The 19,331-nt window shown below is 40.1% G+C and overlaps 1 protein-coding gene across 4 annotated transcripts in view; it reads left to right on the forward strand.

The window, feature by feature from the left end:
• The first annotated feature begins 329 nt into the window (after window positions 1-329).
• LOC126094659 (clathrin light chain) overlaps window positions 330-19,331 on the forward strand; it is a 74,385-nt gene continuing 55,383 nt past the window's right edge. For all 4 annotated transcript variants that reach the window (XM_049909163.1, XM_049909165.1, XM_049909164.1 and 1 more), the window contains exons 1-3: window positions 330-487; window positions 562-696; window positions 5,468-5,578. In XM_049909163.1, coding sequence (XP_049765120.1) covers window positions 564-696; window positions 5,468-5,578 — 244 coding nt within the window. In that variant the 5' untranslated portion in view covers window positions 330-487; window positions 562-563. The remainder of the gene's footprint in view (window positions 488-561; window positions 697-5,467; window positions 5,579-19,331) is intronic.

The following is a 19,331-nucleotide window of genomic DNA, read 5'->3' on the forward strand; positions in this document are numbered from 1 at the left end:
TTTCCGATGTTAGCAGGCGACGCCACCGTCCAAAATTTCTTTCCGTAAAACCTTGGCGGTCGCGTGAAGATCTGTTGATGGCATGCCGCCATTTAAATAATATTGTGGAATGTCTTCACGTGGTGTGACTTGACAGCAATGTGAAATGGCCTTAACATTTTTTTCCTAAACATCTCCTAGCAATCAATTTTTTTCACTTCTTGTTCCAAAATAAATTTTATTTTGTACAGAAAATATTTCAATGAGAGAGTGTTGTTAAGAAATAAATCAGTTCTAGACGGACATTGGGAAATATTTCGTACTGCCAACTGCCTACTGTAACTTTCCTGTAAAGTGGTGGCTGCATTGCTGGTGGGGTGTATCCAACTGTCAATGTACGTCATATGCTGTGTGCTACATGGAGTAGTGTGTATTTAAAGAGAGCAGATTGGAACGTGGGAGATAGTTAATTGGCGATTTCTGGAGAATTACCGTAGTGGCTTGGCAGGTAAAACACCATACCTATATAAAAAGCTTACGTAGTGTTTTGGCGCACAACTGATTCGTATTTCAATTTTTTAGTTATGGATGGTTTTGGTGATAATTTCGATCAACCTGAAGTTGATCCAGCAGCAGAATTCCTAGCTAGAGAACAAGATCAGCTTGCCGGATTGGAGGATGAATTGAATCCTGGAAATGCACCACCTGCTGCAGACGGTAAGAAGGAAGTAAATTAAATGTAATGTTGCAGTGTGGTTGCCTACTTTGCAGAGGTGTGTGTGTGTGTGTGTGTGTGTGTGTGTGTGTACTTTTGGATTTATTAACGTGGAAACCTAATTTCCTTTGCAAACGATACTACCAGAACGTTAGACAAGGTTGTTAACCCCATTTTTGTTTTTTTTTTCCAATCGTATGTTTCTGTAGGTTCTATAATTTGTATTTAATTTTCATAATCAGTTAACTTCGACGTTTGATTTACTGATGACTTGGTGTATGACTTTAACTAAGTTTTAGATCAAGGTACAGTGAAATTACAGGAGATACTGAAAAATTTAATATAGAAGCTGTGTGATATTGTCGCTAATGATATTGTTTTTCTTTTATCATTGTGCTACTTAAAATGCTGCGGTGGCTCTACCTGTAAGTTTGATAGATCAGAGTAGTATTGTTGCATGTGAATGAAAAACTGCTAATGAACGTCTGAGCATCTATTTTTCGGAATTTAATTTCTGTTGGTGTGGTCAGCACTGTGTTTGTCTTTTGGCATTTCAGTTTCTGCATATCTAATCACCAGCAAAAAAATTTCGACGAAAAACTGTATATCTGAGAAGTTTCGTTTTGTCTGATACTGTTAAAAAAAATACTGAATCATCTTTTAGTATGTTTTTCTTATGTTACTGTAGCCCCCCCCACATACTTAGTTTTATACATGGCCGTGTCTGTTGGACTACATTGAGCTGGTGCTTTATTTATTATTGCCAGTTAGACTGATCTCTTAGCCATTAAAGCTGCAAAAATACAAATACCTTGCAAACCAATACACTGACTAAACCCAATTAAATTAGTGGGGCTACTATGGGAAAAGGGGATTTTGGATGGGGACTTACTGAAAACTCTATACCAAAAAGTAAACCCAACAAAACACACCATAAGAGCACAGTATTACTGTGTCCAGTTAAACTTTGGTCAACCCCAGAACAGGATACAAATCAACCCTCCCCACAACTACAAAAGCTAGTATCCCAATCTCCAGTTCACCTACGTAAGTCACCTTCTGAGAAAAATTGTCGGCAGCTTTTCTTACATTTTACAGTTGGTAACTGTATACAGGTTGTATGATAGGAAGTGAACGTGACAAAATAGTCAGATAGGACAGGACGGTGGAACCCATGAGAAAATAGATTACAATGAACATCGTAAGTGGATCAATGTTTTCTTAATTAAATTGTGGGAGAAGGTGTTCATTATTAATAGATGCAGGTTTGATATGCTAATAAACATATATCGACCTACCTTCTCCTGTGAATTAATAAGTATTGGTCAACTTATTCAGTGGTTGTACGGGCATCTAAGAATAAATTTAAATTTTGACAATATATATATATATATATATATATATATATATATATATATATATATATATATATATATATAGTTATAATAGAAGGAAACATTCCACGAAGGAAAAATCTATTTAAAAACAAAGATGATGTGACTTACCAAATGAAAGTGCTGGCAGGTCGACAGACACACAAACAAACATACACACAAAATTCAAGCTTTCGCAACCAACGGTTGCCTCGTCAGGAAAGAGGGAAGGAGAAGGAAAGACAAAAGGATATGGGTTTTAAGGGAGAGGGTAAGGAGTCATTCCAATCCCGGGAGCGGAAAGACTTACCTTAGGGGGAAAAAAAGGACAGGTATACACTCGCGCGCGCGCACACATACACATATCCATCCGCATATACCACATATATATATATATCTCCACACAATGTGTGGATGGATATGTGTGTGTGTGCGAGTGTATACCTGTCCTTTTTTCCCCCTAAGGTAAGTCTTTCCGCTCCCGGGATTGGAATGACTCCTTACCCTCTCCCTTAAAACCCATATCCTTTTGTCTTTCCTTCTCCTTCCCTCTTTCCTGACGAGGCAACCGTTGGTTGCGAAAGATTGAATTTTGAATTTTGTGTGTATGTTTGTGTTTGTTTGTGTGTCTGTCGACCTGCCAGCACTTTCATTTGGTAAGTCACATCATCTTTGTTTTTAAATAATATATATATATATATAAACATTGTGTGCAGTTTATTCCATTGTGTCACCATGTAATTTCTTACAGTCCACATCATGACAACTGTAGCACACTAAATGACCCAATAACATTCCTCACAAGTACATCACCACCACATAATAAAACTACTATAGTGTGCCACCACTACACAACCATACCCTCTGGAGTGTGTTGCTTCCACTCCAAAACACACCACAACTCAATGTCCCACAGCACACCGTGGCACAGTGCAACTACATCCCAGGTTAAAGCAGATGGGTGGTATCCTACAACCAAGTATGCCACATCCATCCATATTCAGATTTTCTCTTTATCCCTTAATCTATTCAGGCAAATGCTTGAATGCTTCTTTTGTGGAGGTGTGAGGGGTGTCAGCCCCATTCTCATAATATCTAAGCTTGTAATGTTTCCAGTCGGCGTCTTCATGGAGTTAGTATTTATAACCCAATCTTCTTACATTTTTTGTGGTTCACAAATATCCCAGAGCCTTTGAGCAAAGCTTTTGCAGGCCATGTTTTTTAACTGCACCCGTCTTATGTGAAGTGCTTCCTCTGATTAGTGGACAGTGGTAATCCTCCTTCACATACTGCAGTGTAAATTCTCAACACTGAATTTTATTACTGTACAGGCAACAGAGTAAACACAATGTGGCATAACTGATGTCTCAAATATAATAAATTTTAACATAGGAAGGAGTTTAGTTCTTAGTGAGGAGAAGAAATCAAAGTTTTGAGATAATGAAAGATGTATGGGAAGAACTGTACAGTGTTCCTGAAAGACGCTAGGGTTCAGATTAATCTTCTTAAAGTGATGAACATCCATGTTTGGAGCTGAGACCTTTTATCCCTTCATCATAGTTCACTAAAGTACTCGGTCCCTTATGTTGATCATTCAGTTTAGTATAGTGAGTGAGGTTGTTAACTCTTTGGGAGTTTTTTCTATTAAGGTTTTTGAAACATTGCAAAAAAGAAATATTGATTATGGAGAAGATTAATACAAATACCACTATACTTACAATTATGTACAGTGGTTTGCCTGTATATGCATGCTATGACCGATTTCTTTGAATATTGGTACAGCATGGTTACTAATATAGGACAAGGCTGTTTTCAGTTTTAGTGTTGATTTGTATAGTATCATAACTGTTCATAATTTTTAAGATCTTTTTTTTTTTTTAACAAAGAAGGAAAGATACCTAGAACTAAGATACATTAGAAGGGAATGATTGTTGCATGCAGCTTACTGTTTCCTTCAGTGTTCTTAATTCTGTAGCATGTAAAAGTTCAAAATTGATGTGAACTTAGATTTTAGATTGACAATTATTAACCATATTAAATGGCAGAAGTGTCTACTATGTTTTCAGGGGTCCTCAGTTTCAAATGGAAGGGGAAATAAAAGTAATTACGTCACCATGATGTAAAACCAAAATTTGTGAGCATATGCTTTCAGGGTGGTAAGAGAATTTTCTGTACATTACCCAGTTGCATAACTTTAGATAAGTATTGCACATCAAATCTAGATTTTCCTGGGGTCATGAAGTGAAAGTTTCTCTGAATAGCTTCTGTGTAAAAAGGGCTACCACCTGGGTTTATTATAGTAATAACAGTATGGGTAACCTGATCATCTGTTGATAGCCATGACTGTGGTGAGACTGGAAGGTCACAACTTGAGGCCAGTGCTGCCAAACAAATATATGGGCAATTACACCAGCTAGAAACATCTCCATGACATGAAATACAAAAGCTACTTGCACAAGAGTACATCTGACAGTATTGCACAACTGACAAAAAGTGTAAGTTTACCACTGTAAGACTGGGTGCATACACACTTGCATTGAGGTTAATTCATGGATAGAAAAACAAATAGCACAGTGCAGCATGTTAGCTTGAACACATTAGAAAATGGCAATATTTACTGAGGTGGAATAGTATTCTATACAGTGGAACAGTGTTGTCCCAGCAAATATTTATATTCATTGAGAGACAATTGTGGTTTTGATGAATGCTCCAGACATTGGTTGTATATGCTTGGATCATCAGTGTCAGCTAATACCTGCCATGGGGCTCACGTCTGTACTGCTATAAAGTGGGAAGTGCACACTGTGAACTAGGAGCCAAGAAATCACCACATCTTATGTGCAGTCACTTAACAGTTGTGGTTCAGTTTCTCTCTCTTCTTCATTTGGCAAAAGAAGATACCTGATGGCTAGCAATGCTGTTGCTGGATTTAAACTGTGAAGTACAGAATGCTACTGGTGGTACTGAAGCTATGTTGCTGAAATGTCTTGTATAGAACTGCAGCAACACTGATGTGTAGCCATGGAAACACATACAGAATCACTTTACATAGACTGTTGTAGACATGAGAAGCAGGTACGTTATACCCTCTTTGTCGTGTATCTGTTTCTCATTGTATAACCTAGACACACTGTAACTATAAGATTCAATGCAGTAATGTCACTGTAATTGTAGTGTTGAAACTAACACTTGCCCATCAATGCACTGCTATAGTGAATGAAATATGAAGAAATCTTTGGAGTCGGTTAGCTTTTTCTGCTATGTTTACCTTGCCTGTTTGTATCGTGCTATGCATATTTGTAAGTGCATATAAATTCCTGTTCTACATAAATGTGTAAACATTACTTGTGATATATAGTACTGTCTGTTTAAGTTACTGATAATTTTGATATGCCTGCAGATGCCATGTTTGGTACACAAGGTTCCGCCCCTCTCACTGGTAGTTTTGAGATGATTGATAATTTTGGACAACAGGATGGCTTAGGACCAGACCTTTTATCATCTGCTCCAGGTATGCACCTCCACAAAAAACTTTCTGCTATGCACATTTTACCTATTATAGTGAAAGAAATATTTTTCATCAATACAAATTGCTTTTTATATTTCAGTTTTTGTCAAATTGAGTACATTTGTATGACAATTAGAATAGATTTTCAATTTTTTATTGTGTGATGAAATAACTTTTAGAAAATTAATAATTTTGTGCAGCACTGAGATTGCGAATCAGAAATAAAATGGATTTCACTTCATCCAAGTACATATTGTTTGTGCATATAGTTTATTCGTATATCTCATCTTATTTTGATAATCATAAATCAAACATACGGTAATAAACATTTGTTTTGGTCTCTAACAATTTTTCATGGTTCCAGAAGTAGGGATAGGGTGATAGAAATAAGAATGTCAGTCAACAGCTTATGTCTTATGGTTCAAGGAAAGAGAAGACATTTAGATAAAATATGAGTAAGATAAGTGAAGAATTTGAAACATGAAACACTAATTAAATTGATTTATCCTTTCTACTTTTAAAGGAAGATAACCAATTTTTGTTGGTATTTCTTACAGATGCTAGGAATTAAAATGGGGGGGGGGGGGGGAGGAGGAGGAGGAGGAGGAGGAGGAGGAGGAGGAGGAGGAGGTCCACATCTTGGCTTTTGGTTCAATCCTTTGTAATTTTTTAGAAAGTTCACAAATTTTTGTTGAGTCGTAACACTTGACCAGCTGGTCATATGCTGTAATATTGAATGCCTCATAGCCAAGATTTGCAGACTTAGGGTTAAATCTGACTGGATTTGTCAAACTTTTTCATATGAAGATATACATTTTAACTAAATAATTAGTATTTCTGTATTAGCCATTCAATAGGAAAGTGAATAGAAAGCAGAGGTGTTGTTCATAACAGTGGCTGGAAACTTTAATTAGATGTTCAACTAGGACAAATATTAGTGCCACCAATATTTTTGTATTATCAGTATGTATGCCGTGCCAGGTTGTCTAACCCTTAAACTGCTCTGGACGTGTTAGCACCCGCGCCTTTGTACCTGTTTCTGTGTGCTCTGAACATGTTCAGAGCACACAGGGACAGGTACAAAGCCGCACGCGTTAACATGTCCAGAGCAGTTAATGGATTAATACCACCCTGTGTGCAGAAAACTCTCCAGCAATAGTCTATTGTGAACCTGACAGTTAATTCAGGTTTTGAGCAGAAACCTAGGGAACTAGACATTGGTTAAAAAAAAAAAAAAAAATTGAAATTAAACTTTGCAAAAACAAATTGTTCATTTCCTCCACAAAACTACCAGTTGAAAATATTAAGATATGGCATGGACAAAAAACTTGATGCAGCAGTTTCAAATTTGTGTAGTAAATAAATGTTGTGCAGAAATAAAGTGGATAGCATATGGTGTCGAACTTTCTCGTGATACTCCTTTGATCCTATCTGGTAAGGATCCCATGCTGTGCAGCAGTACTTCAAGAGGACAGACAATTTTTGCTTTATTCCAATTTGAGTTGTTCGTAATTGCACTTCCTAGGTTTTTAGTTGAATTTGTGTCCTTTGGACTTGGTTGATTTTATTGAGTAACTGAAGTTTAATGGATTCTTTAGCACTCATGGATAACCTCGCACTTTTTACTGTTTTGAGTCAATTGCCAGTTTTCACACCATACAAATGTATTTTATAAATCATTTTGCAGTTTTTGATTTCCTTATTACTTGACTAGGTGATAAAAGACAGCATCATCTGCAAACAATTGAAGATGGGTGCTCATATTGTCTTCTAAATAGTGTATATAGATAAGGAACAGCAGAGGGCGTGGAACACTATCTTGGAGAATGCCAGAAATCAGTTAAGTTTTGATCGAAGACTTCATGTCAGTTATTATGAACTGTGGCATCTCTGACAGTAGATTGCGAATCCAGTCAAACAACCGAGATATTCGATAAGCACACAATTTGATTACAAGCCGTTTGTTAGGTACAGTGTCAGAAGGTTTCTGGAACTCTAGAAATGTGGAATCAATTTGAAATCCCGTATAAACAGCACTCAACACTTTGTGTGAGAGAACAGCTAGTTGTTTCAGAAGAATGATGTTTTTTAAATCAATGTTGACTGTGTGTCAATAAACCATTGTCTTAAAGGTAATTCCTTATGTTCCAAAATCCTGCTGCATATTACATTAATGATAAGGACCTGTAATTTGGTGGGTTACACCTATTGGCTTTCTTGAATCTTGTTGTGACTTATGCAACTTGGGCATGGATCTTTTGTCGAGCAAGCACTTGTGTATGATTAAGTATAGAGCTATGGTATCAGCATACTCTGAAAGGAACCTAATCGGTACACATTAAGGAAGACTTACTTTTATCAAGTGATGTAAGTTGCTTCATTGCTCAAAGAATATCTACTTCTAAGTTACTCGTGTTGGCAGCTGTTCATGTCTCAAATTCTGGAATGTTTACTTTGGGTTCCTAGATGAAGGAATTTCAGAAGGCTGTGTTTAGTAACTCTGCTTTAGCAGCACTGTCTTTGATAGTATTTCCAATGCTATCATGCAGAGAAAGCATTGATTGTCTTGCTGCTAGCATACTTTACACATGACCAGAATCTCTTTGGATTTTCTGCCTGGTTTCAAGACAGTTTCATTGTGGAAACTATTATAAGCATATTTCCTTGAAGTCTGTGCTAAATTTCGAGCTTCTACAAGATTTTCAATTTTTGGGGTTGTTTTCTTTTTAATTTGACAAGCTTTCTTTGTTATTTCTGGAACAGTGTCCTGACCCGTTTTGTGTACCAACGGGACCAGCTCCGTCGTTTTTTAATTTATTTAGTATAAATTTCTCAAGTGCTGTTGATACTACTACTTTGAATTCAAGTCACATGTGGTCTAAATTTACATCATTAATTTGGAAGGAGATGGTCTCTCGGGAAGGTGTAAAGTGAACTTTTATCTGCTTTTTTGAATAGGTATATTTTTAGTTTATTTTGGAAGATTAGCGAGTTACAGTGTTCAGTCTCGCGATGACAATCTTGTGTTCAGTCTCGCGATGACAATCTTGTGTTCGCTAATCCCTGTATCCATGTTGAGATCTTCTCCTCCGTGGCGGTATACCCACCAGTGCATTGGATCTTGCCAAACATATCGTGACCCATTTTGTGCATGCATTGATGTCCTCCTTTTATCCAACTACATTACGAAAGCATAAGACAGTTGAAAAATGCTATCCTTTAGCCTCCCATCATGCCTACATAATGAGCCTTTCACTGACTGGGAACTGCTTCAGCCTCTTCACTCGGGCCCTAATTAGTCTTAATCAGGTGATCCAATATCTGACTTACTCAGACCCCATCTACTGACGGCCTTTGATATCGTATTTTTCGGACTATGATGCTCTTATTTCTTCGAAAAAATGCCTCCATAATTCAGGTGCATCTTATACTCAAAACTAATATAAAAATGTCCAGCGTGTGATTTAAAGTACCTACCAGTTTAAAAATGACCATATATTCGATGCCATGGGAAACCTCTATCTGGCAACATTGGATACAACTTGCGGCAGCAGCAGTGCACTGATGCAATGAACGTGAGTTCCAGGGATTCACAAGCTTGATAACACTTTCTGCCTCCCACCGCACCACCACAAAACCAGAACACTAACCTGTGACATGTCACTGCAGTCTGTGGTGCCAGTGAAATTGAATTGAAAGTGATTTGTCTTATTGGTAAAAGTACAATATTTTTGTTAATAGCTAATTTCACAATAATAAATGGTATCCATACGATGTGAGATATAAATTGAAAATAATAGCATATGCAGAACATGGAAACAGGAGCTGAGCAGCAATTTGGCCTTCCACCAAAAGAAAAAAACCACTCTTGATTGGTGGGCTAGGAATGAACAACTTAATAAAAGTGAGGAAGATTAAATGTGTAAACAAGAGAACTGAATGCAAAATAGCCAAAACTAGATGACATATTGAAATGGATTAAAGGACACCATCAGAACGGCATTGAAAGTAATACAAAAATGATTAAAAAACATGCTCATTATCACTACAGTGAAACTTAATAAACTTTAATAGTAGAGTTGCTTGGTGCTACAGGTTTATGAAGTGTTGTGCGAACCAAAACAAAAATATCTCAGCAAATGCCACAAGAGTATGAAGAGAAAATATTATCTTTCCGTCATTTTATTGTTAAACGTCAAAAGAAAATCAGTGTGGAAATAAGCCAGATAGCAAATATTTATGAAACTCCTGACATTTGGTGTACTGAGTAACAGAAATGTTGCATGAAAGGTGCTAAAACTGTACTTATAAAAACAAGCGCACATGAAAAAAATGCACTACATTGTTGTCCTTTCATGTTGTGCTGGTGGTACTGAGCTTAATCCAGTGAATGTTATCAAGTGCAATGCAATGCAAAAACCTTTTGAAATACCACCAGATGATGGTAATGTACACGGCAAGGGTTGGATGGATGATGCTGGGATGAAATTATGGATTGACAGTGTGGGAGAGAAGGAAAGGTTCTTTATTGAAGAACAGGTCTCTTGTGCTAGATCAGTTTAGTAGTCATTTGAAAAATTCTGTGAAAGAGAAATTCAGACAGTGAAATGCAGAGCTTGCTGTTTTGGGAGGACTCACTTCACAATAACAAACATTGACATCTTTATAAATAATCTATTTAAAGTGTGTACGGGAGAGGAAAGGAACAAATAGATGATGGATGAAACCCAATGTGAATTCATGTCGAAGGGAGCTTCAAAGTGACCTACAATAAAAGAAGTATCAGTGGATAAAAGTCATGGCCTAGAGTGAGAGAAGACATTACTGTTAAATCTTTCAAGAAGTGCAGCGTAAGTAACGCTCTGTGACAATGAAGACCATCTTACATATGAAGAGGACAATGATGGTGATAATGAGGATAAAGTTCAGGTGACTATTTTCAGTGATTTTAAAGGTCAGTTCAGTTTTATAAACAAAGAATTTTTTTAGTCTGGCCTTGCAATCTAGTAAGCAATCTAATAAGAAAAATGGTTTAAAAATTGCTTAAAAATTATATCTTGACCTATGTATGACATGGGGCACTGTTTGGCACAATCACATTTTACTTGACATCCCTTACTGGCACATTCAAGGCTCCCTACATGTTGCTATTTGTCAATTTTTACCCCACCAGTTGGTTGTTTCCGGTTAGAGTTCGTACACCAATTAGCTCCCTATAGGTTCAAGAGAACAGTGTTCTGCAGGGCTCCTTGCTGAGTGTTACTCTTATCCTGCTGGACCACTGCTCATCCTTGTGCTGTATGTCAACTACTTTTGAATGTAGTGTAGCTTCCATCTTTAGTCTTGGTTGAACACCACTGGACACTTTCCTATGGTTTCCAGTTTTCTCATGTGAGAGTCACTTCTGTTCTTGCATCACAGTCCATCCTTCACCCAGAACTCTGAGTGGGTACCCAATTTTTTGGACTCCTTTTAATAAGAAATCCTATCTGGTTGCTTTCGTGCCTACATCTCATGGGGGTGCAGATCACTCTAATCTCCTCCCTATTTATTGGATCCTGGTCTCATCTCTGTTGGAATATAGTTGCCCTGTTTATGGCTCAACAACACCTTCAACTTTAAAATTATTTGATAGTTCTGCATCATGGAATCATACTGGCCACCGGCACCTTCAGGACTCGTCCAGTCTCATTCCTGAGATGGGGTTATTCCCTCATCAGTTCCAACAGTACCAATTCTTGTTCATGTATGCAATTGTCATTTGACAATTTCCTATTATATTCAAATTCTTTTTTTGCATACAGGGGGGCATCACTGTGCTAATACTTGCTCTCAGTGGAATGCACCTCAAGGCACTCTGCCAGGACCTTCACATAACCTCCTTAGAATGTGATCTTGTGTTCTACCCCCCCCCCCCCTTTCCCAGGTTAGTACCCAGGCCACAAATTAGGTCTAATTTATTTCAAAGAACTAACTTTTGTTCCCTCATTATGTTTCTTTTCCTCTTTGCTCTTAAGGAGTTTCAGGAAGCTCCCATCATTGTCACTTCTGGCTCTAAAACTGGATAGACTAAGATTTGCTTTTACGTCTCCAGTCTGTCCGCAGTATATGTTGCTGGGAACACGTAATTTACAACAGGGGTAATAGCCATCAACAGAGCCATGCATTTCATTATTCAGATCTCCCTCAACTTTGTTTTAATTGGTATGAACTCAATGATCTGTCTTCAGGCTATTAATCAGCATTAATTTGTCATCCACTGATGTCTGCAGTTCACGACTTTCTCTCTGACCTTAGTCATACTGCCTGCTGAGTTGTCTTTCTCTTGCTCCCAAGTCTTGTGGGTACCTCCAAAGAATGAAATGATTAACTGTATGACTAGAGAAACAATTATTTGCCCAACATTCATTTTGATGATCCCAGTTGTGGGTTTGCAGGTGCAAATAAAACCTCTTCTCAAAGGTAGATCTGTTGTATGAAATACTTGATCAGATGAATGTCTGCAATTGAGGAACATAGTATGAGATAAAAAATCCACATTCCAGTTTTGAGTAATTTTTCTTGTTTGATGTAACTAGTTTCAAAAGCTTAAAGTTCCATCAAGTGCCACCAAATAATTAATCATAAATATGTGGTGGTTGGGCCAGTTGGTCATGAAGGACCAAACATATACCGAACAACACATGGAAATGTAGGAGCAGCAACCATGGCACCTGCCTTGACAGCCAGTAAGGAACTCCTTGTTGGCTGTTGAGGTCGGTGCTGTTTACTGTTCCTCTGTGTTGATTGGGTGTGTTTGATCCCTGTTACTGTCTGGCCTGACTGCTACACGTTTGATTATTTGGTGGCATCTGGTGATGGAGCTTTAGGCTTCTGAAACAATTCATGTAATAAGACACATTACTTAAAACTGAAGTGTTTTTATTCCATCAGCATCTGATAGTCATTTGTCCCTCTAATAAATGGTTTGTTAATCCAGTGAAGCCAAACATGCAAAAACCATAAGTTCTTTTGATAGTGTTTCTTGCCATTTAGTTCTCAAGGTGTTTGCTATGAGATGCAGGTATGATAGAAATGAATGACTGGTGTAAGCTGCATATTGACCTCGCTCTTGCAAAGTGATATGTGCAGAAATATGTTTGAAGTGCATTTTTTCCAGTGGTAAGTGGCAGTGTAACACACAGGAAGCCACATTTTCAGAGGATGCCATATAAAAAAGTTTTGAGGATATGTAAAGACTTTAAAGGCCCCACTGTAGAAGTGGTTGCTTGGTAAAGTATGGTGGAAATAAGCTTGTATGGATGGAACAGAACTATGATCTTACTAATATCTCTTAATGTTCACGTACTATAATTTTATACTGTTTTGTTAATAATTTTGTTTTTGTTCTGTATTTTACTTTCCAGATTTACATCTCACAGTTTTGTTGTTTTGCTGTACACTAAATAAGCAAAATTTAACTTGCATTAGGTGTTTGGAATACTGAAGTTGTCTTTCTGGTGTTGGGAGTTCTCTTGTTGTGTGTATTTAATAGAAATGTTTTAAATTGATTATTAAATATTTTCATTTCACATTTATCATCTTAGAAATATGGGTAACTAAAAAAAATGTGGTGATATATCAAGCAATCGGTTGTTAGACTAGCCTGTACATACATCAGAACATTATTATGCATCTGATTTAAATCATGTTATCTTGTGTCAAGGACCTATGACAGAATTCTAGTTTGACGTTGATTCTTAATATTATATTCATCTAAATATAACTAGGAAGTTTCAACCATGACAAATATTCCACAGCATTAACTTTAAATGCAAACATTTAATTCCATAGCATATCTGGGAGTGCAGTTATGTAAACTTTTGTATTACCTGGGTGAAGGAAGTAAAACTTGAGCCTTACCACTTTCAAAACATATCAGTTCAGATTTCAGTATTAAGAGTACTGCAAGATTTAGATAGTTAAATGGAATGTGACATCGAAGAGAGTTTTGTGCAGGAGGTGGAACCCTGCTTGTCATCTTAACACACTGCTGTTGGTGTCAGTCTTACAATAATTTTGAACCGTGTGTCTAGTGAAAATGGTTACTAAGCTGAAGTTTACAGTTCATCAGTAAATACAGTAGTTAAGTTTTGAATTGTGAAGCTCTTAGCACAGTGCTAATTTGTGGTCAGCTCTGTTGTAATATGTGGGCACACATACTGGAATTGTTTGAGAAAATTGGTGCTCAGATAGCTATCAGACCACCTTTATTCAGTTTAATTTCCATTTGTGCATGCCTGAAGTATTCGTACAAGGCCAAGGTCACTTCCTTCCACAGTCAGAGCATTGTCTCAAAGTACCTAAATGTCAGTAGGATGGTAAACTCTTACATACGTTCCTTGCTTGCTTCTTTTCTTTCTATCTTTGTTTTCCTTCTCATATTGTCAATAGTATGCTGATCTGCTGGACCATTTATTTAATCCTGGAGTTTGTGAAAACAAGGTTCACTGTTCACACGTGCGTAGCACTGTCTTAATCAGGCGGAAAAACTGATACTTTATACTTTCTAGTCCAATTTTAGCTTTAAATTTTTTATGCTTTTCCATGGGTGTCCTTGGAAATTTATGCAAGAGAAAGCAAAAATCTAAAATTCCAGTTGTGATACCATAAAACTTGAAATTCTTGGTGATTATTAACAAAGGCAAAAAGGAATACAAACGTCTCAAAAATGAGATCGACAGGAAGTATAAAATGGCTAAGCAGGGATGGCTAGAGGACAAATGTAAGGATGTAGAGGCTTATCCCACTAGGGGTAAGATAGATACTGCCTACAGGAAAATTTAAGACCCTCGGAGAAAAGAGAACCACTTGTATGAATATCAAGAGCTCAGATGGAAACCCAGTTGTAAGCAAAGAACGGAAAGCAGAAAGGTGGAAGGAGTACATAGAGGGTCTATACAAGGGTGATGTACATGAGGACAATATTATGGAAATGGAAGAGGATGTAGATGAAAATGAAATGGGAGATATGATACTGCGTGAAGAGTTTGACAGAGCACTGAAAGACCCGAGTCGAAACAAGGACCCAGGAGTAGACAACATTCCATCGGAACTACTGACGGCCTTGGGAGAGCCAGTCCTGACAAAACTCTACCATCTGGTGATCAAGATGTATGAGATGGGGGAAATTCCCTCAGACTTCAAGAATAATATAATAATTCCAATCCCAAAGAAAGCAGGTGTTGACAGATGTGAAAATCAATGAACTATCAGTTTAGTAAGTCACAGCTGCAAAATACTAACGCAAATTCTTTACAGACGAATGGAAAAACTGATAGAAGCGGATCTCGGGGAAGGTCAGTTTGGATTCCGTAGAAATTTTGGAACACGTGAGGCAATACTGACCCTACGACTTATCTTAGAAGCTGGAGTAAGGAAAGGCAAACCTACGTTCTAGCATTTGTAGACTTCGAGAAAGCTTTAGACAATGTTGACTGCAATACTCTTTCAAATTCTGAAGATGGCAGGGGTAAAATACAGGGAGCAAAAGGCTAGTTACAATTTGTACAGAAACCAGATGGCAGTTAGAAGAGTAGAGGGGCATGAAAGGGAAGCAGTGGTTGGGAAGGGAGTGACACAGGGTTGTAGCCTATCCCCAATGTTATTCAATCTGTATATTGAGCAAGCAGTAAAGGAAACAAAAGAAATTCGGAGTAGGTATTAAAATCCAAGGTGAAGAAATAAAAACGTTGAGGTTCGCCGATGACATCGTAATTCTGTCAGTCAGCATAGGACTTGGAAGAGCAGTTGAATGGAATGGATAGTGTCTTGAAAGGAGGATATAAGATGAACATCGACTAAAGCAAAATGAGGATGACGGAATGTAGTTGAATTAAATCGGGTGATGCTGAGGGAATTAGATTAGGAAATGAGAAACTTAAAGTAGTAAAGGAGTTTTGCTATTTGGGGAGCAAAATAACTGATGATGGTCGAAGTAGAGATGATATAAAATGTAGACTGGCAATGGCAAGGAAAGCGTTGCTGAAGAAGAGAAATTTGTTAACATCGAGTATAGATTTAAGTGTCGGGAAGTCATTTCTGAAAGTATTTGTATGGAGTGTAGCCATGTATGGAAGTGAAACATTGACAATAACTAGTTTGGACAAGAAGAGAATAGAAGCTTTCGAATTGTGGTACTACAGAAGAACGCTGAAGATTAGATGGGTAGTTCACATAACTAATGAGGTATTGAATAGGATTGGAGAGAAGAGAAGTTTACGGAACAACTTGACTATAAGAAGGGATCGTTTGGTAGGATATGCTCCGAGGCATCAAGGATCACCAACTTAGTAATGGAGGGCAGCGTGGAGGGTAAAAATCGTGGAGGGAGACCAAGAGATGAATACACTAAACAGATACAGAAGGATGTAGGTTGCAGTACGTATTTGGAGATGAAGAAGCTTGCACAGAATAGAGTAGCATGGAGAGCTGCATCAAACCAGTCTCAGGCCTGAAGACGATGACGACATTAACAAAAATAACAAAAACTACTCAGTACTAAGAACAGTTATTAAAAAATCAAGGAACATGCACATAAGTTCAGAAATCAGCAATTTTTACAACCTACTTGAGGCTATATATAATGTAGTGAAACAAGACAACCAGCCACAAAACAGTATAACATCACTGTTGAATTGTACGGAGGGGGCAATAAATAAGCCACAGGTAACAAGTATATTAAATAATTTCTTAAATATATTAGAAAGTCTTGGGACAAAGAATTAGAGGAAAATCACAGGAGCATTTTGAAAGAGTTATTGTCTAAAATTCAGTCAAATGAATGTTTGCCACCTCCAAGCCCATGTTCTTTGTCCAGCACATCGAGGACATCTTCGGGGAAATCGAGGCTCTCAGTAAAATGCGTTCGGGATCTGTTCTTATAAAGACCACCTCCGCCACACAGTCGGCGGGGCTCCAGGCGTGCGACCGACTAGGGGACATCTCAGTGTCCATTGTCCCGCATCTGGCACTGAATAAGACGCAGGGGGTTATTTTTCATCGGGACCTCGTGCTGCAGTCTGATGAGGAGCTCAGGGCCAACCTGGAGTGCCGAGGCGTGCATTTCGTCCGGCGAGTCCAGTGCGGCCCCAAAGACCGTCGCATCGACACCAGGGCCTTTATCCTCACCTTCGAGGGGTCGTTCTCCCGGAGAAGGTAAAGGTGATGTGCTACCGGTGCGACATGCGACCTTACGTCCCACCTCCTATGCGCTGCTTTCGGTGTTTGCGCTTTGGGCACATGTCGTCACGGTATGAGGCTGAGCCCCTTTGTGGCGATTGTGGACGTCCTCTTCGTGAGGAACATACATGCACCCCACCACCTCGGTGGGTCAATTGTCCTGGCATCCACTCGCCTAGATCTTTAGACTGCCCCGCATAACAGATGGAGAAGAAGATTAAAGAATTAAAAACTTTGGATCGTCTCTCTTATTCTGAGGCCAGGAAGAAGTATGAGCGCCTCCATCCCGTGTCGTTGACAACTTAGTTTGCCTCAGTCATGTCCACTCCTTCCACAGTATCCTCACCCCTATCCTGTCCCCCCTCCACCTCCTCCCCCCTTCCGGAGTCTATGCCTCCGCCTCCCAAATCCCTCCCTTCCAAATCCTCCTCCCTCGCGGCCTCTGCCCCCTCTGCCCCAGGGGCCACCCTTCCTCCTCCTCCCCCTCCACCGCCTGAGAAGTGATCCTCTTCTCAGGTGTCCATCGGGAAAATGTTACGGACCCCGCGCGTGAGGACCTTCTTCGGGTCCAGCCCACCATCCCCGTGCCTCATCGGAATTCCAAGAAGGCCTCCAAGAAGAAGTCTCTATCCCCCTCTCCACCCCGGCGCGTTTCGTCTGACGCTCCATCCGTGAGTCGCTGCTCCCGGCCGTCCTCAGTTTCGCCGGGACGCTCTGCTGTCAGGCGCTCAGCTGGCCTCTCGTCAGCGAATGATGCTGCCCCTCCTACGCAACCTGGGAAAGCGGCCGCAGCTGGCGGCGACTTGATGGAACAGGATTCGCCTCCCGCCGGTTGTAGCGTTGTTCCCTCAAAACCTGGCCCTCCGCGGCTGTCGAGGTGACCAGCTCTTCCCCTGTTTAGTTCCCCCTTTTTTTCTGACTAGCGATGGCTTTGTTACGTTGGAATATAAGAGGTATTCGATCTAATCGGGAGGAATTACAACTGCTCCTCCGCCTGCACTGTCCGCTCGTCCTTGGTCTCCAGGAAAGCAAGTTGCGCCCAACTGACCGTATTGCTTTTACCCACTATACCTCGGAGCGGTCTGACCTCACCCCTGTGGACGGTATTCCAGCTCATGGTGGGATCATGTTGCTCGTTCGGGATGATGTCTATTACCATCCATCCCATTGACCACCCCACTCCAAGCAATAGCTGTCCGTATTACTCTTTCTGCCTTTACTTTTTCTGTTTGTACCGTCTACACTCCATCGTCATCCGCAGTTAGTCGGGCTGACATGATGCACCTGATTGTTCAGCTTCCTCCGCCGTTTTTATTGTTTGGCGACTTCATGCCCATCACCACCTTTGGGGCTCTCCTGCATCCTGTCAGAGAGGCTCCCTCTTGGCGGATGTCTTAAACCACCTCAATCTTGTCTGCCTCAATACTGGCGCCCCGACTTTCCTCTCGGACTCTACTCATACCTACTCCTACTTGTACCTCTCAATCTGTTCTACCACTCTTGCCCGTCGGTTCGAGTGGTATGTCCTTTCTGACACCTATTCGAGCGACCACTTACCCTGTGTCGTTCGTCTCCTGCACCACACCCCATCCCCACGTCCTTAGAGCTGGAACATACCGAAAGCTGACTGGGGACTTTACTCCTCCCTGGCGACCTTTCCGGACCACAATTTTCTCAGTTGTGACAGTCAGGTCGAATACCTCACAGCTGTTATCATCAATGCTGCCGAACGTTCCATTCCTCGTACTACCTCTTCTTCACGTCGTGTTTCCGTCCCCTGGTGGAATGAGGCTTGTAGAGACGCTATCCGTGCTCGACGATGTGCTTTCCGCACTTTTCGCCGCCATCCTACATTGGCGAATTGTATTGGATACAAACGACTCCGAGTGCAATGCTGTAGAGTCATCAAAGACAGCAAAAAAGCTTGTTGGGCCTCTTTCACCAGCTCCTTTAACAGTTTTACTCCCTCTTCTGTCGTCTGGGGTGGCCTGCGCCGCCTGTCTGGCATTAAGGCCCACTCCTCGGTACCTGGCCTGACCTCAGGTAATGAGGTGCTTGTTGATCCTGTGGATGTCTCCAACGCCTTTGGCTGCTTTTTTGCGGAGGTTTCAAGCTCCATCCATTACCACCCTGCCTTCCTTCCCAGGAAAGAGGCAGAAGAGGCTCGGCGACCTTCCTTCCACTCGCTGAATCTGGAAAATTATAATGCCCCCTTTACTATGCGGGAACTCGAACGTGCACTTGCACTGTCCCGGTCCTCTGCTCTGGGGCCAGATGCCATTCACGTTCAGATGCTGGCACACCTTTCTCCAGCAGGCAAAAGCTTCCTTCTTCGTACCTACAATCGCGTCGGGACCGAAGGTCAAGTCCCCATGCGTTGGCGTGACGCCGTCGTTGTTCCTATACCCAAACCCGGGAAGGATAGACACCTTCCTTCTAGTTACCGCCCCATTTCTCTTACAAGCTGTGTCTGTAAGGTGATGGAGCGCATGGTTAGTTTTGATTCTTGAATCTCGACGGCTACTTACCAATGTTC

This window comes from Schistocerca cancellata, chromosome 8 (assembly GCF_023864275.1).
Source record: "Schistocerca cancellata isolate TAMUIC-IGC-003103 chromosome 8, iqSchCanc2.1, whole genome shotgun sequence".
Classification (NCBI taxonomy): Eukaryota; Metazoa; Arthropoda; class Insecta; order Orthoptera; family Acrididae; genus Schistocerca; species Schistocerca cancellata.